The sequence below is a fragment of the Strix uralensis genome, chromosome 28, assembly GCF_047716275.1.
Source record: "Strix uralensis isolate ZFMK-TIS-50842 chromosome 28, bStrUra1, whole genome shotgun sequence".
NCBI lineage: Eukaryota > Metazoa > Chordata > Aves > Strigiformes > Strigidae > Strix > Strix uralensis.
Genome location: NC_133999.1, coordinates 5,084,985 through 5,112,836, shown reverse-complemented (window position 1 = coordinate 5,112,836; position 27,852 = coordinate 5,084,985). Strand labels below are relative to the sequence as shown.

At 55.6% G+C, this 27,852-nt stretch overlaps 1 protein-coding gene across 1 annotated transcript; it reads left to right on the top strand.

The window, feature by feature from the left end:
- Positions 1-731: 731 nt before the first annotated feature.
- SNRNP200 (small nuclear ribonucleoprotein U5 subunit 200) lies at positions 732-27,716 on the top strand. The gene is made up of 45 exons (XM_074852470.1): positions 732-897; positions 1,478-1,641; positions 2,072-2,243; positions 2,508-2,700; positions 2,956-3,011; positions 3,622-3,720; positions 4,031-4,183; positions 5,084-5,183; positions 5,366-5,502; positions 6,391-6,474; positions 7,197-7,370; positions 9,175-9,312; positions 9,435-9,590; positions 10,633-10,803; positions 11,058-11,251; positions 11,843-11,966; positions 12,345-12,494; positions 12,656-12,766; positions 13,766-13,897; positions 14,276-14,464; positions 15,007-15,204; positions 15,705-15,857; positions 15,984-16,064; positions 16,352-16,435; positions 17,441-17,547; positions 17,750-17,868; positions 18,124-18,278; positions 18,421-18,610; positions 18,812-18,985; positions 19,592-19,752; positions 20,008-20,235; positions 20,849-21,040; positions 21,123-21,301; positions 21,487-21,638; positions 22,522-22,630; positions 22,771-22,879; positions 23,241-23,430; positions 23,568-23,732; positions 23,968-24,089; positions 24,224-24,367; positions 25,146-25,322; positions 25,401-25,561; positions 25,651-25,732; positions 25,829-25,921; positions 27,358-27,716. The coding sequence occupies exons 1-45, from the start codon at positions 853-855 to the stop codon at positions 27,499-27,501; spliced, it is 6,411 nt and encodes a 2,136-aa protein (XP_074708571.1). The 5' UTR covers positions 732-852; the 3' UTR covers positions 27,502-27,716.
- Positions 27,717-27,852: the final 136 nt, after the last annotated feature.

Genomic DNA, 27,852 nt, shown 5'->3' with positions numbered 1-27,852 from the left:
CGGCCCCCCTTGGGGCGTGGGGACTGTGGGGACAACATGGGGGTGACCACGGCCCCCCTTGGGGCGTGGGGACTGTGGGGACAATGTGGGGGTGACCAGGACCCCCCCTGGGGCACCGGCAGGTTCAACAGGAGGGTGACAGCTCCCCTCACACCCGTCCCCAGGGCAGGGTGGCCCCCCCGGGGTGCTTGAGGGTGCGGAGCTGCTGGTGGTGCTGGCGGCCATCGTGGGAGAGCCCCGAGCGGGAGCGCGGGCAGAGGGGAGGGGCAGCACCAGCCCGGGGCGGGGGGGGGGCCACGGCAGGGCCCGCACCGGGCCCCTCAGGGGAGACCCCAAAATGGCGTCCAAGGCCTCGCAGTGGGGACAGGGGCGGGGCTGTGAGAAAAGGGCGGGGCTTACGCTGGGGAGAGCCAATAGGAGGCGGGCGTGCCGCGAGGTGACCCCGCCTCCCCGCCGCGCCCCGGCGCTTTCAAAGCCTCAACCGTCAACTGTCCGCCTCGACCAATCGGAGCGCGCAAGGGGGGCGGAGCTTGGAGGCTGAGCCAATCACGACCCACCCTTTGGACTGCCAGCCAATCAGAATGGGATCCCGGCGGAGCGTCACCGCCCCCTCACCGGGCGCAGCGATGCATGCTGGGAGGTGTAGTCCGAGGGGGGGCCGCGGGGCATGCTGGGAGGGGCACTCCGGGCCGCCTAGCGAGGACGGACACCACCACCCCCCCCCCCGGAAGCGCTTCCGGGTCACGCGCGCGCGGCGGGGACGGGACCCGCTTCCGGTTGTCCCGGAAGTTCCGTTCCGCGGCCTGATCCGGTGCGCGGCGGCGGCGGCGCGGCCTTCAGCGCGGCGGGGCCATGGCGGACGTGACCGCGCGGAGCCTGCAGTACGAGTACAAGGCGGTGAGTGCGGCCTCGCAGGCCCCTGCGCCGCCCTCGCCTCGCCGGGCCTGTACCGGGCCCTCCCCGGTGCCGTTAACCCAGGGGGTGCCTTAAACACACCCCCAGCCCCGCGGCGGCCCCGGTTCTCCTCGCGAAAGCCGCCTGCCGGAGGAGAGCTCCGCGTAGCGGCCCTTTACCGGGCCCGGGGAGGTGTTTGTGAGGACTGAAACCCTCTTTTGAGTTTTATTCGCGGACTTTTCCCCGTTAAAGCGGGACGTTCCAGGCACCGAGAGCTAACGGAGCACCGGGGCGAGGAGTGTGCCGGTTCTCCCGGCTGAAACAAGCCCCGAGGTGGTGCCGAGTGGCTCAGGCCCAGCTTAAAGTCTAAACCCGCGCTTGGTGGGGTGGGTTAAAATAACACCGCGGTTAATTAAAATGCAAATTATTTGTCCCTCGACCCACATGGAGAGCGATATATTAAAGGAAATCGTGCGGGTGTGGTGGTTCGCAGACTTGTGGGTCCTGGCTGGGGCTGCCCCACGGCGAGGGCTGCGGGGGCTCCTCCCCAGCCCCCATCACCCCTTGATCTTGCTTCTCCCAGAACTCCAACCTCGTCCTCCAAGCCGATCGCTCGCTGATCGACCGGACCCGGCGGGATGAGCCGACGGGGGAAGTCCTGTCCTTGGTGGGCAAACTGGAGGGGACCCGCATGGGGGACAAGGCCCAGAGAACCAAACCCCAGATGCAGGAGGAGAGACGAGCCAAGTGAGTGGGAGCTCAGAGCCGGGGGGGTGCAGAGCCCTGACTGAGAACTCTACTTGCGTGAAAAATACGCTGGGCAATTAATTTCTCATTCCTGTCTTTGCCTAACGCGGCCTTGGTTTGTTTTAGTGCTGCGAACGGGGTCGAATTCAGCGGTGCTGGGAATATTTTGTAGTGGAAAATGTTTTGGTGGCGTGAGCACGGGGCTGCAGACTAAAAACTGCCAACTTGGAGGATGCACAGCTGTTATTTTCTTAATTTGGGAGTTGCTTGCCCCATGTCAAGAAACTAAAATTGAAGTGAAAAATCAAAAAATATCTATTTTTCCTCTTTGATTTTTCAAATAAAAGAGACGAGCCGTAGGTGAAGGAGCAGAGCAGGGCTCTGCCGTGGGGCTGACCCAGGCGCTCTCCTCCCTGCCCCCTTTTTCCAGGAGAAGGAAGCGTGACGAGGACAGGCACGACATCAACAAGATGAAGGGTTACACCCTGCTCTCCGAGGGCATCGACGAGATGGTGGGCATCATCTACAAACCCAAAACCAAGGAGACCCGCGAGACCTACGAGGTGTTGCTGAGCTTCATTCAGGCGGCTCTTGGGGACCAGGTGAGGATGGGGACGCCTCAGGACGGGTTGTCCCTGCTCTGGCAGAGGATTCAAAGCCTCTAAGATCTGGCCCTTGGCTGTTTTAGTCGTTCCCTTTAATCCTGTGGGATGGCTTCGCTCTGTCAGTGCTGGTTTTTGGTGGTGCCTTTGTAGCAGGGGTGGCGTTTTGGTGCCTGTGTGAGGGTGCAGAAATAGGAGGGACCAACCCCGTACCCTTCACATAGCAAATTTTTTCACCTTTCTGACACATTATTCCTTTCGCAGCCGCGTGACATCCTCTGTGGAGCTGCCGACGAGGTCCTGGCGGTGCTGAAGAACGAGAAACTGCGCGATAAGGAGAGGAGGAAGGAGATCGATCTGCTGCTGGGACAGACCGATGATACCCGCTACCATGTGCTGGTGAACCTGGGGAAGAAGATCACAGATTACGGTGGAGACAAGGAAATCCAGAACATGGGTATGGGAGGGTGTTGTCGTGGGCTGTGGCTTCAGGGACTGGCAGAAAGTTGGGTTAGTGGTGCCAAACCCAGCCTTACTCCGGGGTGTGTTTGCATACAGAGAAGCCAGAAAAATGTTTGGACAGTTTTCAAGCTCCCAAACCACGTTCTTTACATCTTTTGGCTGCGCAGAGGTGTGGGCGGGCGTGTGGATCTGTGAACCTTGCATGTGGTGCCCAGATTTTCCCAGGAATTAACTCCGCTCTCTCTTGTAGATGACAATATTGATGAGACGTACGGGGTGAACGTGCAGTTCGAGTCTGATGAGGAGGTATGAGCTGAGAGGCTGCAGCGTGGCAGCGGAGTCCCTGCCCTGTCCCCTCGCTGCTCCACAGGGACCGTGTTTGTCGCATTTTACTTGGCCACGTTGGGAAATGGGCATTGGCTGGGGCTGGGGTGTCTCTGCCAGGAAGGAGAAGCTGGATTATTTTAGATGCCGTTTCCTGGCTTGGGGAGGATTTGTTGATTATCCTGCTAATCCAAGGCTTATCATGAGTCAGTACGATGGAAAACAGATGGTGATATTTAGATCTCGTGGTGAGACTTGACAGATTGGGAGGAAGAGAGAAATTCAAATGCGCTGGTTGGAAGTGTTTCATCGAAACACTCCCTGGAATTGTTTTTTTGGAAGAGGCTGAGAGGACGATAAGAGAGACAAATACAAGATTGTTGGGGGAGTTGCTGGCAAAACCTCTCTGTAGAGAGTAGAAATAATCTTATCACATGGCCCTTTACCTGGACGACAGCATTATGTTCCTGTTAAAAGCACAAGGCGGGCTGTTTCCCCTCAGGAATGAGCTGCCAGATTATTCATTTCTGTCGAGGAAAAGCTTCTCTTTGATGTTTGCAAAAGCCGCTTACTGGAACTTTCCTTCCCGCAGGAAGGCGATGAGGACATTTATGGCGAAGTGCGTGACGAGGCGTCTGATGATGACATGGAGGGAGATGAAGCCGTTGTCCGTTGCACCCTCTCGGCCAACGTGAGTCACCGAGGAACATGTGAAATGTGATTTTTGGGGTGCTCTGGAGGAGGGTCGGGGATCCTGTTGGTCTGCAGATGGAGTTAAGGTCGTTTGTGGGTGGAGAGGAGCCTTAAAGCTGTTGTCTGAGAGAGACCAAAATGAATGTTAATGAAATTAACAGCTCTGGCAGCTGCACAGTTGCATCTGCTGGTTCTCCGCTCCTCTGCCAGGGTAGAGAGAGGCCCCAGACCTTCCCTCCACACCACAAAGGTCGCGTGCCTGCTATCCTCTCGCAGGAAGATAACGTTTTTGGTGGGGTTTTCTTAAGCTTGTGGCATCGGGGGAGCTGATGAGTTCAAAGAAGAAGGATCTGCATCCTCGAGACATCGACGCCTTCTGGCTCCAGCGGCAGCTGAGCCGCTTCTATGATGATGCCATTGTTTCCCAGAAGAAGGCGGATGAAGTGCTGGAGATCTTGAAGGTTGGTGACCACCTGATCTGCAGGATTGTGGTGCTCTCAGAATACCTCTCTGTCTGGAAGGCAGGAATATTCTTAAACTGCAACAGGGGAGGTTCAGACTGGACAGGAGGAAAAAATGTTTCCCCGACAGAGTGGTCAGAGAGTGGAGTAGGCTGCCCAGGGAGGGGGTGGAGTCCCCACCCCTGGGGGTGTTTAAGGGCCGTTTGGATGAGCTGTGGGGGGATGTGGGGTAGGGGAGAACTTTGTAGAGTTGGGCTGAGGGTTGGACTCGATGATCCCGAGGGTCTTCTCCAACCTGAGTGATTCTGGGATTCTGTGAATTTGCCCCAACAACTCATTACCTGTGTCAGAGTAAATGCCGCTGGGGATGTGCTGCATTTGCCAGCAATCTAGATAAGCACTGGACTAGGTTGGGGTTTAGACTAGATATTAAGAAGTATTTCTTCACAGAACAGGTAGTCAGGCGTTGGAATGGGCTGCTCAGGGAGGTGGTGGAGTCCCCATCCCTGGAGATGTTCAAGAGGTGGGTTGACATAGCACTGAGGGATCTGGTGGAGTTGGGAACTGTCAGTGCTGGGTTAATGGTTGGACTGGATGATCTTCAAGGTCCTTTCCAACCGAGATGATTCTGTGAAGATGATTGGGTTTTTGTCAGCGTTTACTGGGAGATCATTGTAAGTTGGATCTGTTTCCCTGCTAATTTTGGTGCTGATGCTCGTGTGCGCTGGGCGTCGTGACTCAGTGTGGCAGAAGGGGAGTCGGAGAGGTTTAGGATTGGGCACTTAGTCCTGTGTATAGCTGCTCTTAAGCTCCACTTGAGCTCAGTTCTGTGCGAAGCAGGGATTCTTGTTCTGTGGGGCACAGAGGTAACCGGTTGTTCCTCGTTTCTTCTCCTCCCAGACTGCAAGCGACGACCGGGAATGTGAGAACCAGCTTGTTCTGCTCCTGGGCTTTAACACCTTTGACTTCATTAAAGTCCTGCGGCAGCACCGCATGATGAGTGAGTGGCGTTCACTTTAACTGTCCCACCTTGTTTCCCTGCTGTTCTGACGTGATTCTAGCATGACCCGAGGCTTTTTAGCAGCCATCGGTGTTGCTTTGTGAAGCTTGGGCCCTTGTTATTTGCTCCCTTTTGGTTCAACCCTTAACCCCACCTGCCATCCCTTAATTTTCTTTCGTCAGTCCTGTACTGCACTTTGCTGGCCAGTGCACAAAGTGAAGCTGAAAAAGAAAGAATAATGGGGAAGATGGAAGCGGATCCTGAGCTGTCGAAGTTCTTGTATCAGCTGCACGAGACAGAGAAGGAGGATCTCATCCGGGTAAGGCTAGAGGGAACCTCGGGCAGGATGAGGGAGGAATCGTGGGATCCTTGCCGCTGTCTGCGGTCATCGTTGGGCTGTGTTTTGTTTGCTGTTCGTGAGAGAGGAGCCTGCTGACTCAGCTGGGATCTTGAAACCATAGGAAACGTTGCTTAGGTGATGGTTAAGACTCAGCTGAGAGGGCGATATATTTACCACTTCTTAGTTTTGAGTCACTCAGATGTCTGCTTTTTCAGGGAAATGTCAATATCTGCAGGTTTCACGTTTTTAGGCTGGTGTTAACTGTCTTGTGCTGGCACTGTTTCACCTCTGGGCCTCCTCGATGTGCGACTCACCGCAATAAAACACCCTGATCACCTCTGATCAGCTCCTAATTACCTGGGGTTGGCATGTGACACTCAGCAGGTTTATTGGCATGCAGCATCAGTTCTGCTTGGCCTTTGGATGATAGCAGTTCCATGACTGATTTGGGGGTTATTTTGAGGGGGATTAATCCCATATTCCTGCTTTGTTGGAAAAAAAAACCCTGGTTATGTTGATGTGAGGGGTCACTTTGGTGTCTCTGTGTTTGAGGAGCGCTGCTGGCACGCAGCAGGCTGGGCTTTTGCTGGGGCACTGCAGGGTTGTGTGTTTTCACTCCCCGTTGTCTTCCAGGAGAGCAGATGAAAGGAAAGTTTACGTCCTGGTCTTGGGGACGCTGGTTCCTACTGCCAAAAATCATTGGCTCTGGTTACCTGAATGCTTATAATTGGAAGAAATGGTGGCACATGGCGCTCTGGTTGCGCGGGCTCGCAGGGTGCGCAGCCGTGCGTGACAGGAGAGTCTGGCAGTTCAGGGAGGAGGCTCAGCAGCTCTTCACCGGGGCTGAATTCTCATCTCTTCACACAGGAGGAACGCTCTCGCCGGGAGCGTGTTCGCCAATCCCGGATGGACACTGACTTGGAGACCATGGATCTGGACCAAGGAGGAGAGGTAAAACTCTTTGAAGTCATCTGTTCCTTGCCCTTCTGACAACCGTCCTCAGTAGGCACTTAGTTGGGCCCCTCACTCCAAAAAGGCCATTGAATGACTCGAGCGTGTCCAGAGAAGGGCAACGGAGCTGGTGCAGGGTCTGGAGCACAGGTCTGATGGGGAGCGGCTGAGGGAACTGGGGGGGTTTAGTCTGGAGAAGAGGAGGCTGAGGGGAGACCTCATGGCCCTCTCCAACTCCCTGAAAGGAGGGTGCAGAGAGGGGGGAGGAGTCTCTTGAGCCAAGGAACCAGCGGCAGGCCAAGAGGGAATGGCCTCAAGCTGCGCCAGGGCAGGGTCAGACTGGCTCTTAGGAAGGATTTCTTTGCAGAAGGGGCTGTTGGGCATTGGAATGGGCTGCCCAGGGCAGGGGGAGAGTCCCCATCCCTGGAGGGGTTGAAGAGTCGGGTTGACCCAGCGCTGAGGGATCTGGTGGAGTTGGGAACGGTCAGGGTGAGGTTCATGGTTGGACTGGAGGAGCTTCAAGGGCTTTTCCAACCCAGATGATTCTGGGATTCTGTGAAAAAGACTGAAGTGGCATGGGCGGGAAGATACAAGAATAAGCCCCTGATGTGCTACAGAGGCACTTGCCAGTTGGATGTGTTGCTTTTCCTTCAGTGCCAGGGTGAAAATGGCAGGAGAGGGTTGTTCTCTAATCCTCGCCCCTTTCCCGTTGCTGTTTCCAGGCACTGGCTCCCCGGCAGGTGCTGGACTTGGAGGATCTGGTGTTTGCCCAAGGTAGTCACTTCATGGCCAACAAGCGATGCCAGCTCCCCGACGGCTCCTTCCGCAGACAGCGCAAGGGCTACGAGGAGGTGCATGTGCCTGCCCTGAAGCCAAAGCCTTTTGGCTCCGAAGAGGTGGGTGACCTGCTTTGTTCTCCCTTATTTAGCACTGGGTGTGTTGAGTGACTGATGTCATCTGTCTGGACGTCTGTAAGGCCTTTGTCACGGTCCCCCACAACGTCCTTCTCTCTGATTTAGAGAGAGATGGATTTGATGGATGGATTGTTCGGTGGATCCGGAGGGTGGTGGTCAACAGCTTGATGTCTGGATGGAGATCAGTGAGGAGTGGTGTCCCTCAGGGGTCCAAACTGGGACCAGTACTGTTTAATATCTTCACCAGTGACATAGACAGTGGGGTCGAGGCACCCTCAGCAAGTTTGGAGATGACACCCAGCTGTGTGGTGCAGCCGACATGCCTGAGGGATGGGATCCATCCAGAGGGACCTGGATAAGCTCGATAAGGGCCCGTGTGAACCTCATGAGGTTCAACAAGGCCAAGTGCAAGGTCCTGCACATGGGTCAGGGCAGCCCCCAGTATCGATACAGGCTTGGGGGTGAAAGGATTGGGAGCAACCCTGTGGAGAAGGGCTTGGGGGTACTGGTGGATGAAAAGCTGGGCATGAGCCAGCAACGTGCGCTCACAGCCCACAAAGCCACCCGTGTGCTGGGCTGCACCCAGAGCAGTGTGGACAGCAGGGCGAGGGGGGGATTCTCCCCCTCTGCTCCGCTCTCGTCAGACCCCCCTGCAGTGCTGGGTCCAGCTCTGGGAGCACCAACACCAGAAGGACACGGACCTGCTCGAGTGGGGCCAGAGGAGGCCATGGAGATGCTCGGGGGGCTGGAGCACCCCCCTGTGAGGACAGGCTGAGAGAGTTGGGGGGTTCAGCTGGAGGAGAGAAGGCTCAGGGGAGACCTTAGAGCGGCCTCCCAGGGCTTAAAGGGGCTACAGGAAAGGGGGGAGGGACTCTTGATCAGGGGGGTAGGGATAGGACGAGGGGTAACGGGTTTAAACTGACAGAGGGGAGATTTAGATGAGATCTAAGGAAGAAATTCTTCCCTGTGAGGGTGGTGAAGCCCTGGCACAGGTTGCCCAGAGAAGCTGTGGCTGCCCCCTCCCTGGAAGGGTTCAAGGCCAGGTTGGACGGGGCTTTGGGCAACCTGATGTAGTTGAAGACATCCCTGCTTATGGCAGGGGGGTTGGACTAGGTGACCTTTAAGTGTCCCTTCCAACTCAAACCGTTCTATGACTCGATGAGTTGTTGCTAATATCGTGACAGATACTTCCTGGGACTCAGCAGGCTTTGATGTGGCTGTGACGCCCTCTCAGATATCTTGAAGAACTGCTATTTTAAGCTAAGAGATTTCACATGTCTGAAGAGAGTTCCTGATTTCTAGTTTCTCACTTCTGGAGTGTGTATCCTGTGCTGGTGCTTTCTGTCTCGGGGCTCCCGTGCCCTGTTTAGCTGCTTCGCTGAGCCCTTGGCTCTGCTTTTGCTCCCTCCTTGCTGCGATGCGCAGTGTGGGCTGGAGATCTGGCTGATTCATGGCATGCCTTGTGATAAATTCCATCTTTTGATCAGTGCTGGCAGCGGAAATGTGGTCTGATCTGTCCCATCATGAGAACATGGTGGGGATTTGCTTTTCTGATGGCGTAGCCAGCTATAACTTGTACTTGCTGCAGTGCCTGAGCCAGCTAACGAGCCTCGTTTGATCTCTTCCTAACCTGCTCCATGATCCGTGGGTGCAGGGCCTCTCTCCTGGCCATCTGGAGACAATGTGACCCTGCTACTCCCCAGGGTGTCTCTGAGGTCTCACATATGCCCTGCAGCCTGCAAGGTGCTCCAACAAACTCATTGAGCTTGATATTTTCCCTTTCCAGCAATTGGTTTCTGTGGAAAAGTTGCCCAAATACGCCCAGGCTGGATTTGAGGGGTTTAAAACACTGAATCGTATTCAGAGCAAACTCTACCGCGCTGCACTGGAGTCGGATGAGAACTTGCTGCTGTGTGCGCCCACGGTAAGGATCCTGCTGTTTGGGTGCTCTGTGGTGGGGAATCCAGAAAGGCTGGTCACTGTGGGCAAACCTTCACTCTGGAGAGGACACAAGTTTGATGGGACTGGTTCTTCTTGCCTTTCTAGGGTGCTGGGAAGACGAACGTGGCCCTCATGTGTATGTTACGAGAAATAGGGAAACACATTAATATCGATGGAACCATCAATGTGGACGATTTCAAGATTATCTACATCGCCCCCATGAGGTCCTTGGTGCAGGAGATGGTGGGCAGCTTCGGGAAGGTGAGGAGAGGTTTGGTCCTGCCCCTGCTTGAACTGTAGGTTGGGGAAGATGAGCTTTATCACACCGAATCCCAGAATCATTCAGGTTGGAGAAGCCCCTCGGGATCATCGAGTCCAACCCTCAGCCCGACTCTACAAAGTTCTCCCCTACCCCACATCCCCCCACAGCTCATCCAAACGGCCCTTAAACACACCCAGGGATGGGGACTCCACCCCCTCCCTGGGCAGCCTATTCCACTCTCTGACCACTCTGTCGGGGAAACATTTTTCCCTCCTGTCCAGTCTGAACCTCCCCTGTTGCAGTTTAAAGCCGTTCCCTCTCGTTCTGTCACTAATTCCCTGGGAGCAGAGACCAGCACCAACCTCTCCACAACGTCCTTTCAGGGAGCTGTAGAGAGTGATGAGGTCTCCCCTCCCCTTCTCCTCCTCACACTGAACAGTCCCAGCTCCTTCAGTCGCTCCTCACAGGATTTATTCTCCAGGCCCTTCCCCACCTCGTTGCCCTCCTCTGCCCTCGCTCCAGCCCCTCGAGATCTCTCTGGGATTGAGGTGCCCAAAACTGGACACAACCCTCCAGGTGTGGCCTCACCAGTGCAGAGCACAGGGGGACTGTCACCTCCCTGCTTCTGCTGGTCACACTAGTGCTGATACAAGCCAGGATGCCGTCGGCTTTCTTGGCCACCCGGGCACACTGCTGGCTCATGGTCAGCTGCTTGTCAATGAGAACCCCCAGATCCTTCTCTTCCAGAAGGAATTGTGGTGGCTTCCTTATGTTTATAGAAGGATATAAGCTGTGACAGAAGCTTGTCACAAGAGGATGAGTTTGGGTTGTGCCTTTAATCTCTGCTCACGTAGCTGCCATTCACCGGGCTCCGGTACGGGCTTTGGATGTCAGTGTGGGCTGTGAAACCCACGTGTTTCTCCCAGTTCTATACTGGGATGAGCATGAAGCTGTCTGTGAGCGTTTCGGGGCTGCGCTGCTCCGACGCTGCCCCGGGGAACGTGCATTTACCCAGCGTAACCCCCTGTGGGCTTCCTCCAGCGTCTGGCGACTTACGGCATCAACGTGGCTGAGCTGACGGGGGATCACCAGCTCTGCAAGGAGGAAATCAGCGCTACCCAGATCATCGTCTGCACCCCGGAGAAGTGGGACATCATCACCCGCAAGGGAGGAGAACGCACCTACACCCAGCTGGTGCGGCTGGTCATCCTGGTGAGCAGCGCCGGTGCCTGGCACGGAGGAGGGGGACGATGACGGGCGCTGGGTCTGTCGGCGTCGCGGTTTCTGAATGTGCGTTAACGCTTGAAGACGTCCCTGGTGCTTGGTTGTGGAGAGACTCGGGCTTTGAGCTGTGGGATGAGTGCGCTTCAGGCCCCGCAAGCGGGTCTGCTAAGAAACTAAACCAAAAAATGGGTCAATATCGCCGGTTTGGAGCGGGGATAACTGTTCCTGTTCCCTCTCTTTAGGATGAGATACACCTACTGCATGATGACCGAGGACCCGTCCTGGAGTCTCTGGTAGCCAGAGCCATCCGCAACATCGAGATGACTCAGGAGGACGTGAGGCTCGTTGGCTTGAGTGCCACCCTCCCCAACTACGAGGACGTGGCTACATTCCTGAGAGTGGACCCGGCCAAAGGCTTGTTCTATTTTGATAACAGGTACCCTGGGAAGCCGGGAGAGATCTTTACGATCGGCTGGTGGGTGGCTGTTGGGAGCTGGGAAAGACCTGTCTCCTGTGGAGGCAGTTGAGTGTGTATCTGTCAGATGGTGCCAGGGTCTCACCGGGCCTTCAGCCTACTCTCAACATGCATTTATTTGCTCTTAGATGTGCCGGTAAATGCACGTTCAGGACTAGAGCAGCTAAATACAGCCTCAAAACGTGTGCCAAGGTTTCTGCGTTGTCATACTTGCGAGAAGATGCTTTAGAGAAGGCAGATAAACTCTGCTGTACCTGTGTGCTGCGTAAGGTCTTTGAAGGAAGCCTGAAATAGGATTATGGTGGTTCCTGAAACACCGGTTTTGCTCCCTGAGTGCGTGCGTAGCAAATGGATTCTAGGAAATAGGAATACATGTAACTGTTTAATCTCACCAGGCAGAACTGCAGCCCTCAAAACTCTGAGTAAATGGAGGCACAAAGGAATTGTATTGAACTCGGTAGCACGGAATACAGGATGCCTTTGGACAGAACCTTTGTAGCAGGGTTTCTCCATTCTTCTGCTCTTTTATGGACTTATTTTTTTTCCTTACAGCTTCCGACCGGTGCCCCTAGAGCAGACCTATGTGGGCATTACCGAGAAGAAAGCGATCAAACGCTTCCAGATAATGAATGAGATCGTTTATGAGAAGATTATGGAGCATGCTGGAAAGAACCAGGTTTGATACTTTATTGTTCCTGGCCCACTGAATCCTGGCTCTTGTCTGTTCCTGGTGAGACTCTTTCGAGTTGCTGTCACTGCAGTGGAGAAGAGGGAGGTTTGGCTGGTTGGTGGCAGCTGAGGGAGGAAGGAACAGAGGTTTCCTCTCTGTGCCAGCTGTCTGATGAACGTACGACCGCTCCTTTTAGGATGAGGGCGTTTTTGTGATGCTGCCCTATTAAATCAGGAGCTGTGTGCGTGGTTCGCAGGGCGTCTGGACTAATTCTAGATCAATTCCCACCCTGAACACCAGGAGTGGGTTGGCTCAAGCATCTTTTCCAGCTGCAGCTGCAAGCGATTCCTCTCTCAGCGATGGTACCGTCTGCTTGTTTAACAGGTGCTGGTGTTCGTTCACTCCAGGAAGGAGACCGGGAAGACTGCCCGGGCCATCAGGGACATGTGCCTGGAGAAAGATACCCTGGGCCTCTTCCTGCGGGAGGGCTCGGCCTCCACCGAGGTGCTGAGGACTGAAGCTGAGCAGTGCAAGGTAACTGCCCAACCAGGGCTGTTCTGACCCAGTGATAGCAGGAGGGCAGCTACAAAGATGCTGCCAGTTTGGTGCAGTTTCACAGCCTTTCCGCTAGGATATGTTTATTTTCTCCCTGGTGTTAACTCGAAAAGCTAAAGCTGGTTGTGTTTCTGCTGCAGAACCTGGAGCTGAAGGACCTCCTTCCTTACGGCTTCGCCATTCACCACGCCGGGATGACGCGAGTGGACCGGACACTGGTGGAGGATCTGTTTGCTGACAAGCACATTCAGGTGAGCCCCCCTTCCCAGGAGGAGCTGCACGTTTGTTCGGGGTAGGCACCTCACAAGAAACGCTTGAGCCAGGTTTTCCAACAGCCCTGTGGGCAAAATCAAGAGGATCAGGCGTCGCCAGCTGCCATGCCGCTGCGCTGAAGCTGGTGCCTGGTGAAGGCAGTCTTGATTTTTATGTAAAGATTAGAAACTAAAATTGGCCGGGAGCGGAGAGGGCAAGAACTTCTCCCCTAGGCCTAGCTGAGTGTTTAAAGCTAGAGGTCTGTCCCAGAGCAGGCTGCCACTTTGGCCAAAGCTCATCCAAGCAATTTCGTGGCTGTGTTATAAATGGAAGGCAGAGGATTTTCATGCAGTGAGCTGGGAAATTTGGGCAAAGATCTTGCTGTTCATCTGCTGAGCTGTCGAGACAGAATCCCAGAATCACCTGGGTTGGAAAAGCCCTTGAAGCTCCTCCAGTCCCACCATGAACCTCACCCTGACCGTTCCCAACTCCACCAGATCCCTCAGCGCTGGCTCAACCCGACTCTTCAACCCCTCCAGGGATGGGGACTCCCCCCCTGCCCTGGGCAGCCCATTCCAACGCCCAACAGCCCCTTCTGCAAAGAAATCCTTCCTAAGAGCCAGTCTGACTCTGCCCTGGCGCAGCTTGAGGCCATTCCCTCTTGGCCTGCCGCTGGGTCCTTGGCTCAAGAGACTCCTCCCCCCTCTCTGCACCCTCCTTTCAGGGAGTTGCAGAGGGCCAGGAGGTCTCCCCTCAGCCTCCTCTTCTCCAGATTAAACCCCCCCAGTTCCCTCAGCCGCTCCCCATCAGACCTGTGCTCCAGACCCTGCACCAGCTCCGTTGCCCTTCTCTGGACACGCTCGAATAATCAACAGTCACAGTTCTCGGGCTTTGTCCCTTTTGTGCGTGTCTTTAATGTCAAGACCAGCATTTTAGATCCTTCTTTTCCCTAGGAAGAGGCTTCTACCTGGCTTTGATCGCTGGTTTTTCTCCTGCAGGTGTTGGTCTCCACAGCCACGCTGGCCTGGGGTGTGAACCTCCCTGCTCACACCGTCATCATCAAGGGGACGCAGGTGTACAGCCCTGAGAAGGGACGCTGGACCGAGCTGGGTGCCCTGGACATCCTACAGGTGAAGTTCTGCTAACAAAGATGCTGCCGAGACCTGGGGCAGGATTTTTCCTTTCCCGCTGAGGCCCATTTGAGGTCTGCTTTCATATTTTCTTAGTGCAGTTGCTCCCTGTTGTCTACTGTCAAACTGTCTCAGCGTTCTGGGAACAGCCCTGCGGTGAGGGCAGAGGAGAAGCGGATCAGTAGGAAAAGAGGACAAATGATTCCTCTCCTAATATCTTGCCCAGACACATCTGAGATATTTCTACTTCTAGCTGGCAGGAGACACCTAACAGCAGACTGAGCAATCTGGCAGTAAAGCCCCAGGACACGGCAGCGAGGAGAAATTGCCAAGCTAAAAGCTTTTAGGTTTTGCTGATCTCACCTTCTTATTTCTTAGATGCTGGGGCGTGCCGGGAGGCCTCAGTACGATACCAAAGGAGAGGGGATCCTCATCACATCCCACGGCGAGCTGCAGTATTACCTGTCCCTGCTCAACCAGCAGCTCCCCATTGAAAGTCAGATGGTGTCGAAGCTCCCGGACATGCTGAATGCGGAGACGGTGCTCGGCAACGTCCAGAACGCAAAGGTGAGGGCGAATCTTTGCTTTCCCCATGTGTGTGTGTGCCCTTTGTTTCCCCCAGAGAGCTGGTGGGAATTGCAGGGGCCAAGGGATGATCAGGGTTGGGGAAAAATGCTGTCATTGTATGGGAGCAAAGGAACTTTGGTGCTTGGGGAGCAGATTTTTAAAAGCTCTGGAAGCGCAGCCACAAGAACTACCAGCCTGTAATGCTGGCTGATGTGTCAGGCAAGTGGGTAGATGCTTCTGTAATTCAGAGCAGAGCAAGTTCTCCACACGGAGGAGGACACTGGGGAAAAGCCTGCACACAGCGAGTGGGGTTTTTTTGGTTTTTAATTCCTTAATATTTTTCTGATACCAGAGGAGAGTTGTGTATGGCACTGCTGGCCTTCCAGGCTCTGGTTTAATGTTGATGCAGCAGGGTTCAGCTGGGCTCAGCCTGCTGCGTCCTACGCTAGTGCTGGGAGCACGGGGCTCCGAGGCAGAGCCTCGCCCTCGCTCGCTGTGAGGTGTGTTCGCTGGCTCTTACACCACGTTGGTGTTTCCTCAAGGATGCAGTGAATTGGCTGGGCTACACCTACCTGTACATCCGAATGCTGCGCTCCCCCACTCTCTACGGGATATCCCACGATGATCTGAAGGGGGATCCGCTGCTGGACCAGCGCCGCCTGGATCTGGTTCACACCGCAGCCCTCATGTTGGACAAGAACAACCTGGTGAAGTACGACAAGAAAACGGGGAACTTCCAGGTGAGACAGGACCTGGGAAAGGCTCCGTGACGGAGCAGAGCTGGGCGGGAGCATCCTCTGGCTGAGAGAAAGGATGCAAGAGGCACCTTATTGATTAAATACGGATCCCAGGACACGCTGCTGCGTTGTTCAGACCTGCTGTTGTGCACGTCTGCGATTCCAGGGAGCTGGTTGCCAGCATGGAGAGTGCTGGTGTAAAACCTGACCCTCAGTCTGTCACTGTTGTGGGTTTGCTGCTGCCTCCTAAGCAAATGCATGTTCGCGTTGCATTTTCGTTGCTTTGGAGGCAGCGAGATGAGAAAGGGGAGGCTGTGGTGTATGGAATTGCATGCCAGGTAAAGCAGCTTTCCGGGGTGACTTGTAGCCTGAGGGTTTGTGCTTAGTTTGTCTGGAGATGTCCCCGCTGCTGCAGCCTAGTTCCTGTTCAGCATCTCCTGTCTGTGCCGTGAACAGTCAGGGGTTGTTCTGCTGCTTCATGCTGGCTCTTGTCCTTGTGGCAGGTGACAGAGCTGGGCCGCATCGCCAGCCACTACTACATCACCAACGAGACGATGCAAACTTACAATCAGCTCCTCAAACCCACCCTGAGTGAAATCGAGTTGTTTCGGGTTTTCTCGCTCTCCTCGGAGTTCAGGAACATCACCGTGAGGGAGGTACGGAGCTAGACACCCGTCCCGAGGGAGACAGCCCCGAGGCATCAGTTGTGATGCTGTGGGGGAAGATGCAGAGCCTGCCCTGTGAGGGACTGTTCTCATCCCTCCTGCCTTGCTTTTCTGCAGGAGGAGAAGCTCGAGCTTCAGAAGTTGCTGGAGCGAGTTCCCATCCCGGTGAAGGAGAGCATAGAGGAGCCCAGTGCCAAGGTGAGCCCTGCCTGCGCCTTGAAGGGGACTCCTCTGCCCGTCTTGAGGAGAGCAGCGATCCTTGGGGGAAAATGCCACTTGGCGGGGGGCGGGCATTTCTATTCTCTTCCCTCTGTGGGACATCCTGGACAGGGTCAGAGATGCTCAAAGAGCTGCAGGTGTTGCTTGTCTCTGAGCGTGGGAAGTCAGTCCCCGTTGATCGCTTCTGTCCTGCCCCGCGTCAGAGCCCACAGGGATCGGGCGCTGGTGTGGAGGGTGCTGAGAGCCTCTTTGTTCTGCTTCCCCAGATCAATGTGCTCCTCCAGGCCTTCATCTCCCAGCTGAAGCTGGAAGGATTTGCTCTCATGGCAGACATGGTCTACGTTACCCAGGTGAGTGAGGAAACGTGGCTGGGGCCTCTGTTTCCACTTCGGTGTGTCCAGTCCAGCCACGTCTCAGTCTCACACAACTACTTACACCTTGGAAATTTAGTTTGTGGTTATAAATTACTTTGAAAATAACTAGAGCTGAGTGTGGTGAGAAGGTCTAACCCCTGTGAGGATGGGAATGAGATCTTCATCGGAGTCTCCTGTTAGTAATCAGAATAATTCAGCGCTAGAGGACCACAGTGTAGCTTCTACCACGAAGGCCAAGTTCCCAGGGCTGGGAATTAAGTAGTTGCTCCACCTGTAGGTGTTTAGGATGAGGGACCTTTAAGTAGAATTCACTACTAAAAGAAATTTAGTTTGTGGTTATAAATGGCTTTAAAAATAACCAGAGCTGTGTGTGGTGAGAAGGTTTAACCGCTGTGAGGATGGGAATGAGATCTTCATTGGAATCCCCTGTTTGTAATCAAAATAATCCAGCACTAGAGGACTACAGTGCAGCTGTGGTCTTCTACCACGAAGGCCAAGTTCCCAGGGCTGGGAATCAAGTAGTTGCTCCACCCATAGGTGTTTGGGGTGAAGGACTTTTAAATATAATTCAGTACTTAAAGGGAGCTTATAAGAAGGATGGGGAAAGACATTTTACCAGGATCTGTAGTGACAGGACAAGGGGTAATGGTTTTAAAATGAAAGAGGGTAGATTTAGGTTGGATATAATGAAGAATTTTTTTATGATGAGTGTGGTGAGGCACAGGTTGCCCAGAGAAGCTGTGGCTGCCCCCTCCCTGGAAGGGTTCAAGGCCAAGCTGGACGGGGCTTTGGGCAACCTGGGCTAGTGGAAGGTGTCCCTGCCCATGGCAGGGGGGTGGGACTGGATGATCTTTAAAAGGTCCCTTCCAACCCAAACCAGTCTGTTACCACGTGGCTGGGCCGGAAAATGGGTAGAAAGGAAGGAAATGTTAAATGTGATGATGGCAGCCAAGCTCTGAGAGCTGCTCTCTGCTCCCCCAGTCTGCTGGGCGGCTGATGCGAGCCATCTTCGAGATCGTCCTGAACCGTGGCTGGGCCCAGCTCACCGACAAGACCCTTAACCTCTGCAAGATGATTGACAAACGGATGTAAGTGAGATCTCGGAGGTATTTTCTGATTGCGGGCTGGGTGAGGCTCTTCAGCGTAGCAGGAGAGTGCTTGTGCCCGTCGGGGTGTAAAGGAGCTGCTGTGTGTTTCTGGCCAAGGGCTGGTGTTTGGCAGCGTGGGGAAGGTCCTTGAAGGCTTCGTCTCTTGTTTTTTTGCTTGTCTCACCCCGTGGTGTCCTCGCAGGTGGCAGTCCATGTGCCCTTTGCGCCAGTTCAAGAAACTGCCTGAAGAAGTGGTGAAGAAAATCGAGAAGAAGAATTTCCCCTTTGAACGGCTCTATGACTTGAACCACAACGAAATAGGTACGGAGACGGGCAGATGCGGCAGGGAGGGGTGTCTGCCTGTTTTCCTCTGCCGTGTTTTAACCCAGAAATAAGGGAGCTTGTTCCTCTCTGACTGAAGGAGCAGAGCTGGTGAGGGTCATGGTACAGCCTGAGGAACGCAGAGGCTTTTCCCTGGCACCTTCCAGCTGCTTGGATAATAAATACTGTTCAGTTTGGGATCTGTTGGTCACCTTGTGGTCCCTCTGTCCTCACAGCAGCACCTTTCTGTTGCAGGGGAACTGATCCGAATGCCCAAGATGGGGAAGACAATCCACAAATACGTTCATCTGTTTCCAAAACTCGAGCTTTCGGTCCACTTGCAGCCTATTACCCGCTCCACCCTGAAAGTAGAGCTCACCATTGCCCCCGACTTCCAGTGGGATGAAAAGGTGAGCTGTGCAGCTAAAGATCACCAGGCTAAATACCCTGCTAGGGCAGAATTGCAGGGGGAGGGCTGGTGTTCAGCTCCTGGAGATCTGGAAGGGGGAAATCTGGACTCTTGATACAAAGGTAACAGCTGCCCTTGCTCAGGTACACGGTTCATCCGAAGCTTTCTGGATCCTGGTGGAAGATGTGGACAGCGAAGTGATCCTGCACCACGAGTACTTCCTGCTGAAAGCCAAGTACGCGCAGGACGAGCACCTCGTCACCTTCTTCGTGCCCGTGTTTGAGCCGCTGCCCCCGCAGTACTTCATCCGGGTGGTCTCCGACCGCTGGCTCTGTAAGTCTCTGGTTATACAGCAGCGGTTCCCTGGGGTCTGAGGGGGTAGTTCAGCCCCTCTCCTAGTGCTGTGCTGGGGGGGAAAAGACTTCTGACATCCAAGTGACAGCAGGGCTGGGGATCCCCTTGGCAGAGGGAGCTCAGAGATGAAACTGTTGGAGTGTTTTCGGAGATGAAGATGTTTTTTCATGTGTCTGACAGCCTGTGAGACCCAGCTGCCCGTTTCCTTCCGCCACCTGATCCTCCCTGAGAAGTACCCTCCTCCGACCGAGCTGCTGGATCTGCAGCCGCTGCCCGTGTCGGCTCTGCGGAACAGCGCCTTCGAGAGCCTCTACCAGGACAAGTTCCCTTTCTTCAACCCTATCCAGACCCAGGGTGTGTTTTGCCTCTGCTCCCCTCCTCCAAAATCCACCTCTCGGCGAGCCCTGGCCCTTTTGGTATTCACAGTCCTCTAGCCTTGATTTTGTGGGGAATTCACGTAACGCGAGGAACTTTTTGTAGCAAATTTATATCCCCTCTACCTCCTGGAGCCTTAGGGGTTTGATGGCTTGAAATCTTTCTCTGTGGGCCAGAGTATCTTTGATATATTCCTCAAGGCCTGGGGTGTCTGACAGCAGCAGGTTTGCTCCTGGAAGCCGTGGCTGCGCTCACACCGCGGCTCAGCTTCACGGAGCCCGCTGGCCCCAAACTTCCCCGTCCGTGCTGCTTGTGGGGATGGACCTGCGAGCAAACCAAAGCTGCCCTGTCCGTGTTTCTCCGCCTGGGCTTAGCCAGAGTTGGGAATTCACACTTAGGAGCTGTTACAACAGACTAGAGCCTGTTTTGCTCAGTGGATCCTGGGCTAAAACAGCCTTTTCTGTAGCCCCTCCTTGTGTGGGCTGGGTCCGGGCGGTGTTTTCCCTGCCTGTTTCTAGAACTTTGATAGAAATCCATGGAGATTTTGCTAAACTGCTCTCTTCCGTGTTGTCTGTCTGTCCCCAGTGTTTAACACTGTTTATAACAGTGACGACAATGTGTTTGTGGGTGCCCCCACGGGAAGCGGAAAGACCATTTGTGCTGAATTTGCCATCCTGAGGATGTTGCTGCAGAACTCGGAGGGTCGCTGCGTGTACATCACTCCCATGGAGGCCCTGGCAGAGCAGGTAAGCCCGGCATCCTGCGGAGAACTGGAGCCTCAGATTTTCTTCCTCATCCCCTGTTTCACTTTCCTCATCCCTTCTTTACTATCACATCCCTCAGGATGACTCCAGAATCTTTTAATTGTGGTCTCTGCGATGGAGCAAAGAGTCACCACCCCGCTGCTGACCTGTCGGTGTGCGCACGTGTGTGTCTCCAGAGATTTGGTAGGATTTGGTCTAATTTGAAGTTAACATCAGCAACCCTTATATTTTTGGCAGGTCTTCTTGGACTGGTACGAAAAGTTCCAGGAGCGTCTCAATAAGAAGGTCGTTTTGCTGACGGGGGAGACCAGCACCGACCTGAAGTTACTGGGCAAAGGCAACATCATCATCAGCACCCCCGAGAAATGGGACATCCTCTCGCGACGCTGGAAGCAGCGCAAGAATGTCCAGAACGTCAACCTGTTCATCGTGGATGAAGTGCATCTCATTGGGGGCGAAAATGGGGTGCGTCTGGGAGGGGAGGAGGGTGCTACTCATCCGAGGGACGCTCATCATCGTGTTGGTCCTGGTAGCAGAGCTGCTGTGGGGTGGATGGTTGCTCGTTTGTAATATCTGGTTTGAGGTCAGCTTTTCCTGAGAGGGGGGATGAGTCTCTTGAGCCAAGGAACCAGCGCCAGGCCAAGAGGGAATGGCCTCAAGCTGCGCCAGGGCAGGGTCAGACTGGCTCTTAGGAAGGATTTCTTTGCAGAAGGGGCTGTTGGGCGTTGGAATGGGCTGCCCAGGGCAGGGGGGGAGTCCCCATCCCTGGAGGGGTTGAAGAGTCGGGTTGACCCAGCGCTGAGGGATCTGGTGGAGTTGGGAACGGTCAGGGGGAGGTTCATGGTTGGACTGGAGGAGCCTCAAGGGCTTTTCCAACCCAGATGATTCTAGGATTCTGTTTCCCCAGGCTGCAGGATGGGCTGGGATAAAAGGGCTGTATCTGTTGGGAAGCTCAGGAGTGGCATCCCCCGTGGGTTGGGAGTGTTTGGCCTGAAGTAGCCAGAGCTCAGCCAGGAGACGTGGCCGCAGTGCGCAGAGCTCGGCCTTCCTGCTCCAACCCCTCCTCTCCTTCCCACAGCCGGTGCTGGAGGTCATCTGCTCCCGCATGCGCTACATCTCCTCCCAAATCGAGCGCCCCATCCGCATCGTGGCCCTGAGCTCATCCCTGTCCAATGCCAAGGACGTGGCTCACTGGCTGGGCTGCAGTGCCACCTCCACCTTCAACTTCCACCCCAACGTCCGCCCCGTGCCGCTGGAGCTGCACATCCAGGTAGGGTTTAGGACTCCTCATCTCCTTCCCCTTCTGCCCACTTTCCAGATGGGCGTCACTGCCTGCTCCTCTTCCTCTGCAGGGCTTCAACATCAGCCACACGCAGACTCGCCTGCTCTCCATGGCCAAGCCCGTCTACCACGCCATCATGAAGCACTCACCCAAAAAGCCGGTCATCGTCTTTGTCCCGTCCCGCAAGCAGACGCGACTCACGGCCATCAACATCCTCACCACGTGCGCTTCGGATGTCCAGAGGCAAAGGTAACGGTGCCGTGGCCTCTGTCCTTCCTCTGACCGAGGCAGGAGCAGCTTTTTGGGCTGTTCTGCTGGGCTGAGGGACAACTAGTGATGGGAAATGGTCTTGTTAAACGTCACTAATCTGCTGTGACATCAGGGACAGGCTTGCTGGGCCTGGCAGCGGTGTCTTTACTCCCCCTCTCCGGCAGGTTCCTGCACTGCGCAGAGAAGGATCTGGTACCGTACCTGGACAAGCTGAACGACAACACTCTCAAGGAGACGCTGGTGAACGGGGTGGGCTACCTGCACGAGGGGCTGACCGCCATGGAACGGCGTGTGGTGGAGCAGCTTTTCAGCTCTGGTGAGCAGGGTGGGATGGGGACACACTGCTTCTACCCATAAACCCTTTGGTTTAAACACTTGGCAATGCCCACGGTCTTCAGAGATAAAAACACGCCCAAGCCTCGTGTAACTTCTCTGCCCCCCGGGTCCAAAACCGCCGCGTCCTTAAACTTCACCCTTTCCTCCTGGCTTGGATTAGAAATAGTGTGACCAGCAGAAGCAGGGAGGTGACAGTCCCCCTGTGCTCTGCACTGGTGAGGCCACACCTGGAGTGTTGTGTCCAGTTTTGGGCACCTCAATCCCAGAGAGATCTCGAGGGGCTGGAGCGAGGGCAGAGGAGGGCAACGAGGTGGGGAAGGGCCTGGAGAATAAATCCTGTGAGGAGCAACTGAAGGAGCTGGGACTGTTCAGTGTGAGGAGGAGAAGGGGAGGGGAGACCTCATCACTCTCTGCAGCTCCCTGAAAGGACGTTGTGGAGAGGTTGGTGCTGGTCTCTGCTCCCAGGGAATTAGTGACAGAACAAGAGGGAACGGCTTTAAACTGCAACAGGGGAGGGTCAGACTGGACAGGAGGGAAAAATGTTTCCCCGCCAGAGTGGTCAGAGAGTGGAATAGGCTGCCCAGGGAGGGGGTGGAGTCCCCACCCCTGGGGGTGTTTAAGGGCCGTTTGGATGAGCTGTGGGGGGATGTGGGGTAGGGGAGAACTTTGTAAGTTGGGCTGAGGGTTGAACTCGATGATCCCGAGGGGCTTCTCCAACCTGAATGATTCTGTCATTCCTGAGCCTCCCTGTACGCTGAGACACGTCTCCCTGAGCGCAGAACCCCCCGGATCTTTCTCCCCATGATTTCTGCCCCCCAGCGAGGTGCTCTGCCCGCTGACTGCTCTCCCCATGCACCTTTCAGGTGCCGTTCAGGTGATGGTCGCCTCCCGCAGCCTCTGCTGGGGTATGAACATCGCCGCTCACCTGGTGATCATCATGGACACGCAGTATTACAACGGCAAGATCCACGCGTGAGTGTGCTGCGCTGAGCGTGAGGGAGATGCCTTCATCCCAAAGGGCTTCACCCCTCTCCACAGGCAGAGGTTGGGAATTGCGGGAGAGCAGCGGTACCTTCCCGTGGAGCTTCGTTAACTCTCTTTCCGTCTCCCAGGTACGTGGATTACCCCATCTACGACGTGCTGCAGATGGTGGGCCACGCTAATCGCCCGCTGCAGGACGACGAGGGCCGTTGTGTCATCATGTGCCAGGGATCCAAGAAGGTGGGTGAGGAGCAGGGTACCATTTCTGGTCTGCGAACATCTTGTCTCCTGCTTGGGGCCTGGATTTCTCCTCCCAGCTTTGGGCAGGCTGATGTCTAACCCTCACTTGGAGCCCTGCTGCCAGGGAGGTGCTCCAGGCTGCCCAGGGAGGGGGTGGAGTCCCCACCCCTGGGGGTGTTTAAGGGCCGTTTGGATGAGCTGTGGGGGGATGTGGGGTAGGGGAGAACTTTGTAGAGTCGGGCTGAGGGTTGGACTCGATGATCCCGAGGGGCTTTTCCAGCCTGAGTGATTCTGTGAGTCTGATTCTGTGATTTTGGAGGTGCTGAGGTTTATTTACCCCTTCCTTCCTCTCCTGCTGTAGGACTTCTTCAAGAAATTCCTCTACGAGCCTCTGCCGGTGGAGTCACACTTGGACCACTGCATGCACGATCACTTCAACGCTGAGATTGTCACCAAGACCATCGAGAACAAGCAGGATGCGGTGGACTACCTCACTTGGACGTTCCTGTATCGCAGGATGACGCAGAATCCAAACTACTACAACCTGCAAGGTGAGTAGAGGGGTCTGTGCTGGTGGATACGGGCTTGGAGGATATGGGGGACCCTCTCCCTGTGGGCTCTGCGTTCACAAGAGCAGCTTTGCTCTGTCCTGGGGAGTTTCTGAGCCGCGATGCTGCCGTACCCGCAGGTGTGTCCCACAGGCATCTCTCAGATCACCTCTCCGAGCTGGTGGAACAGACCCTCAGTGACCTGGAGCAGTCCAAGTGCATCAGCATCGAGGACGAGATGGACGTGGCTCCTCTGAACCTGGGGATGATTGCTGCCTACTACTACATCAACTACACCACCATCGGTGAGGGCTCTGAGGGACGGGGGCCGCACACGAGCGCTCCTGCTCTCTGTCCCCGCTCTGTGTCGCTCCCTGTGCCGCGGGCGATGGGGAGAAGGTGCCGTGTGTGTGGTTGGATGCGTAAAACTCCGTCCTTTAGCCCAAGGCTGCGTGTTGTCTGCCTGAAGGCACCTCCTGCGCCGGGGGGTTTCACGCTGTCTGCTCTTCCCTGACCCCTCTACCTCTCTGGCTTCCACAGAGCTCTTCAGCATGTCCCTCAATGCCAAGACCAAGGTGCGAGGGCTGATTGAAATCATCTCCAACGCTGCTGAGTACGAGAACATCCCCATCAGGCACCACGAGGACAATCTCCTGCGGCAGGTGAGCAGCAGCACGTCAGATCTGGGGCCAGAGGGGCCAGATGTGGATTCCTGCAGGGTCAGGGGAAGGAAGCTGCCCACATTTTCAGCTCTGTAGGGCTAAAGCACTGATGGGTTTATCATTTCTCTCCATAGCTGGCCCAAAAAGTTCCCCACAAGCTGACCAACCCCAAATTCAACGATCCCCACGTCAAGACCAACCTCCTGCTGCAGGCTCACTTGTCACGCATGCAGCTGAGCGCCGAGCTGCAGTCGGACACCGAGGAAATCCTCAGCAAGGTACTGACTGGAGAGCTGCCAGCCAGAGAGGGACTGGGGGGGTTTGGTGAACAGCTGGCTGAACAGGAGCCAGCGGTGTGCCCAGGTGGCCAAGAAGGCCAATGGCATCCTGGCTTGTATCAGCACCAGCGTGGCCAGCAGGGACAGGGAAGGGATCTGACCCCTGTGCTCGGCACTGGTGAGGCCGCCCCTCGATGAGTGGGTTCAGTTTTGGGCCCCTCACTCCAAAAAGGCCATTGAATGACTCGAGCGTGTCCAGAGAAGGGCAACGGAGCTGGTGCAGGGTCTGGAGCACAGGTCTGATGGGGAGCGGCTGAGGGAACTGGGGGGGTTTAGTCTGGAGAAGAGGAGGCTGAGGGGAGAGCTCATGGCCCTCTGCAACTCCCTGAAAGGAGGGTGCAGAGAGGGGGGATGAGTCTCTTGAGCCAAGGAACCAGCACCAGGCCAAGAGGGAATGGCCTCAAGCTGCGCCAGGGCAGGGTCAGACTGGCTCTTAGGAAGGATTTCTTTGCAGAAGGGGCTGTTGGGTGTTGGAATGGGCTGCCCAGGGCAGGGGGGGAGTCCCCATCCCTGGTGGGGTTGAAGAGTCGGGTTGACCCAGCGCTGAGGGATCTGGTGGGGTTGGGAACGGTCAGGGTGAGGTTCATGGTTGGACTGGAGGAGCTTCAAGGCTTTTCCAACCCAGATGATTCTGGGATTCTGTGTGATGGGTGGGAACCTGCCTGTGTCTCTGCCTCTGTCACTGCCTTCTGACCTGTCCCTGTCCCCTCATGTCCAGGCGATCCGGCTGATCCAGGCCTGTGTGGACGTGCTGTCCAGCAACGGCTGGCTCAGCCCCGCGCTGGCCGCCATGGAGCTGGCGCAGATGGTGACCCAGGCCATGTGGTCCAAGGATTCCTACCTCAAGCAGCTGCCTCACTTCACCTCTGAGCACATCAAGCGCTGCACGGACAAGGTAAAGCTTGGGGGGGAAGGACCCTCACCCACCGAGGAGCCCTGGGGAAACGTGGGGCTGAAAACATCTTCCTTGCAGGGGGTGGAGAGCGTCTTCGACATCATGGAGATGGAGGACGAGGACCGAAACGCTCTGCTGCAGCTCTCGGACGCCCAGATCGCCGACGTCGCTCGCTTCTGTAACCGGTACCCCAACATCGAGCTCTCCTACGAGGTGGTGGAGAAGGAGAGTATCCGCAGGTGAGGCAGGGAGGGGCAGTGCGGTCCCCTTGAGGGGGAGGACACGCACACACACGCCCTGACCCTCGGTCTCGGTTCTCTGGGCGCAGTGGGGGACCCGTGGTGGTGCTGGTGCAGCTGGAGCGTGAGGAGGAGGTCACCGGGCCTGTCATCGCTCCCCTTTTCCCACAGGTAGGTGCTAAACCTCTGTTAAACCAGAAATTTGGGGTTGGGGGGGGGATTGTCCCCCTGCAGCCCCCAACCTGTTAACTCTTACCTCCCCGGCAGAAACGCGAGGAGGGTTGGTGGGTGGTGATCGGCGACTCCAAATCCAACAGCCTCATCTCCATCAAGCGCCTGACGCTGCAGCAGAAAGCCAAGGTGAGGGGGACTGGGCAAGGGGGGTGGCCAGCACCCAAACGGCCACGTTTGGGGTGTGCTGGGCGGGTGCCTGGTTTGCTGATTAAGGATATTAATTAAACTCGGACACCGGGGTGACAAGAGGAGGTGTGTTTTACTGGGGATAACGGAATAATGTAACAGTCATACAGAAAAGACGCAGTAAGGAAAGGTGGAATCACGCACTTAAATAGGGAAATACAGGGGCTGCATCAAATCACCACTGGGAGAGAGGGAATTAAGGCAGATCCATCCCCGCTCGCACCCGTTCCCACCATCCAGCCCCGCAGGCGCTGGGCAGCCCCGGGTGCAGCGAGGGTTTGTTGAGCCTGTCCCGGCGAGTGGGAAATCCTACGCGGGGCGTCCACCCGTAGCTGAGGCACCCAAAGGCGCTGTGAGCGGGTCCGGCCTTAGGGACCAAAAATCAGCCACCCAGAATAACCAGCACTTTTGTTTTGAGTGGAAACGTCTGGTTTCAGTCTCACATTAGATTCCCCCAGAGCCTGGCCAGGGCTCAAGGAGGACGCCAGGGGAGTTTCCCTGTTTATCCAATTTTGACCATGTTCTTTTCGGAACAAGGCCACACGTCTGGTCCCAAGGCTGGACGACTGGTTCCATGGCCTTGTTAACTTGCTCCTACACAAGGAAGGAAGAAGATATATTCAGGATGGACATGCTTTATGATGTCTAAGCTACATCTTTCATTAATGAGCGTACATTCAAAGGGCAACGGAGCTGGTGCAGGGTCTGGAGCACAGGTCTGATGGGGAGCGGCTGAGGGACCTGGGGGGGTTTAGTCTGGAGAAGAGGAGGCTGAGGGGAGACCTCCTGGCCCTCTGCAACTCCCTGAAAGGAGGGTGCAGAGAGGGGGGATGAGTCTCTTGAGCCTAGGAACCAGCGCAGAGGGAATGGCCTCAAGCTGCGCCAGGGCAGGGTCAGACTGGCTCTTAGGAAGGATTTCTTTGCAGAAGGGGCTGTTGGGCGTTGGAATGGGCTGCCCAGGGCAGGGGGGGAGTCCCCATCCCTGGAGGGGTTGAAGAGTCGGGTTGACCCAGCGCTGAGGGATCTGGTGGAGTTGGGAACGGTCAGGGTGAGGTTCATGGTTGGACTGGAGGAGCTTCAAGGGCTTTTCCAACCCGGATGATTCTGGGATACGTACTTCATTAATGATTACATACTGAGTTAGCAGCTTCGGCTCGGGGCCTGTTGTTCAGGCTTCAACACTTCAGCACTTTTTCCATCAGCGTAGGTGGTTTGTTATAACCCAGCACAACACCTGCTAGCACGATGGTTATCACTTATAAAATATACAGGATTCATCTAGAGGTCAGCTCTGGCTTGGGCCTGTTGCCCAATCCTTAGCCCTTCAGTGCTCGGTCCCTGCCGTCACCCCAACGCCGACTCTTCTCTCCGCGTAGGTGAAACTGGATTTCGTGGCCCCGGCTACGGGGACTCACAACTACACGTTGTATTTCATGAGCGACGCCTACATGGGCTGCGACCAGGAGTACAAGTTCAGCGTCGACGTGAAGGAGGCGGAAAGCGACAGCGACTCCGACTAACGCGGGGCCGCGACGGTCCCGGCGAGGATCCCCCCGTAGTTCAGCCACCGAACCCCAGCCGCGGTAGCGCTTGTGTCACCTCCCGTTGTGTGGCTTCTGTGTATTTTCCTGTTGGTTTTTTTTTTTTTAAGGCGTTGATGCTTTGTACAGTGTTTTTGTAACAGGAGCTGCGTGCAGACGCGTGACTGCAGCAGCTGAATAAATATCGAGACCCATCTCTGCACTCTTGGGTCTGGGGCGGGGACCGCCTGCGCTTTGACCCCCAGTTGTCCCCCAGCTCACTGAGTAGCTCTGTGCCTTCCCTGTGGGGCTTAAAAAAGTTCATTAGCGGAACTAATTAAGGCAGGGTTG

Coding starts and splice junctions, on each gene's coding strand:
- SNRNP200 (XM_074852470.1), top strand. CDS start 853: ATGGCGGACGTGACCGCGCGGAGCCTGCAGTACGAGTACAAGGCG. Junction 11,252..11,842: donor TTGTTCTATTTTGATAACAG/GTACCCTGGGAA, acceptor TTTTCCTTACAG/CTTCCGACCGGTGCCCCTAG. Junction 25,562..25,650: donor GAGAAGGAGAGTATCCGCAG/GTGAGGCAGGGA, acceptor CTCTGGGCGCAG/TGGGGGACCCGTGGTGGTGC.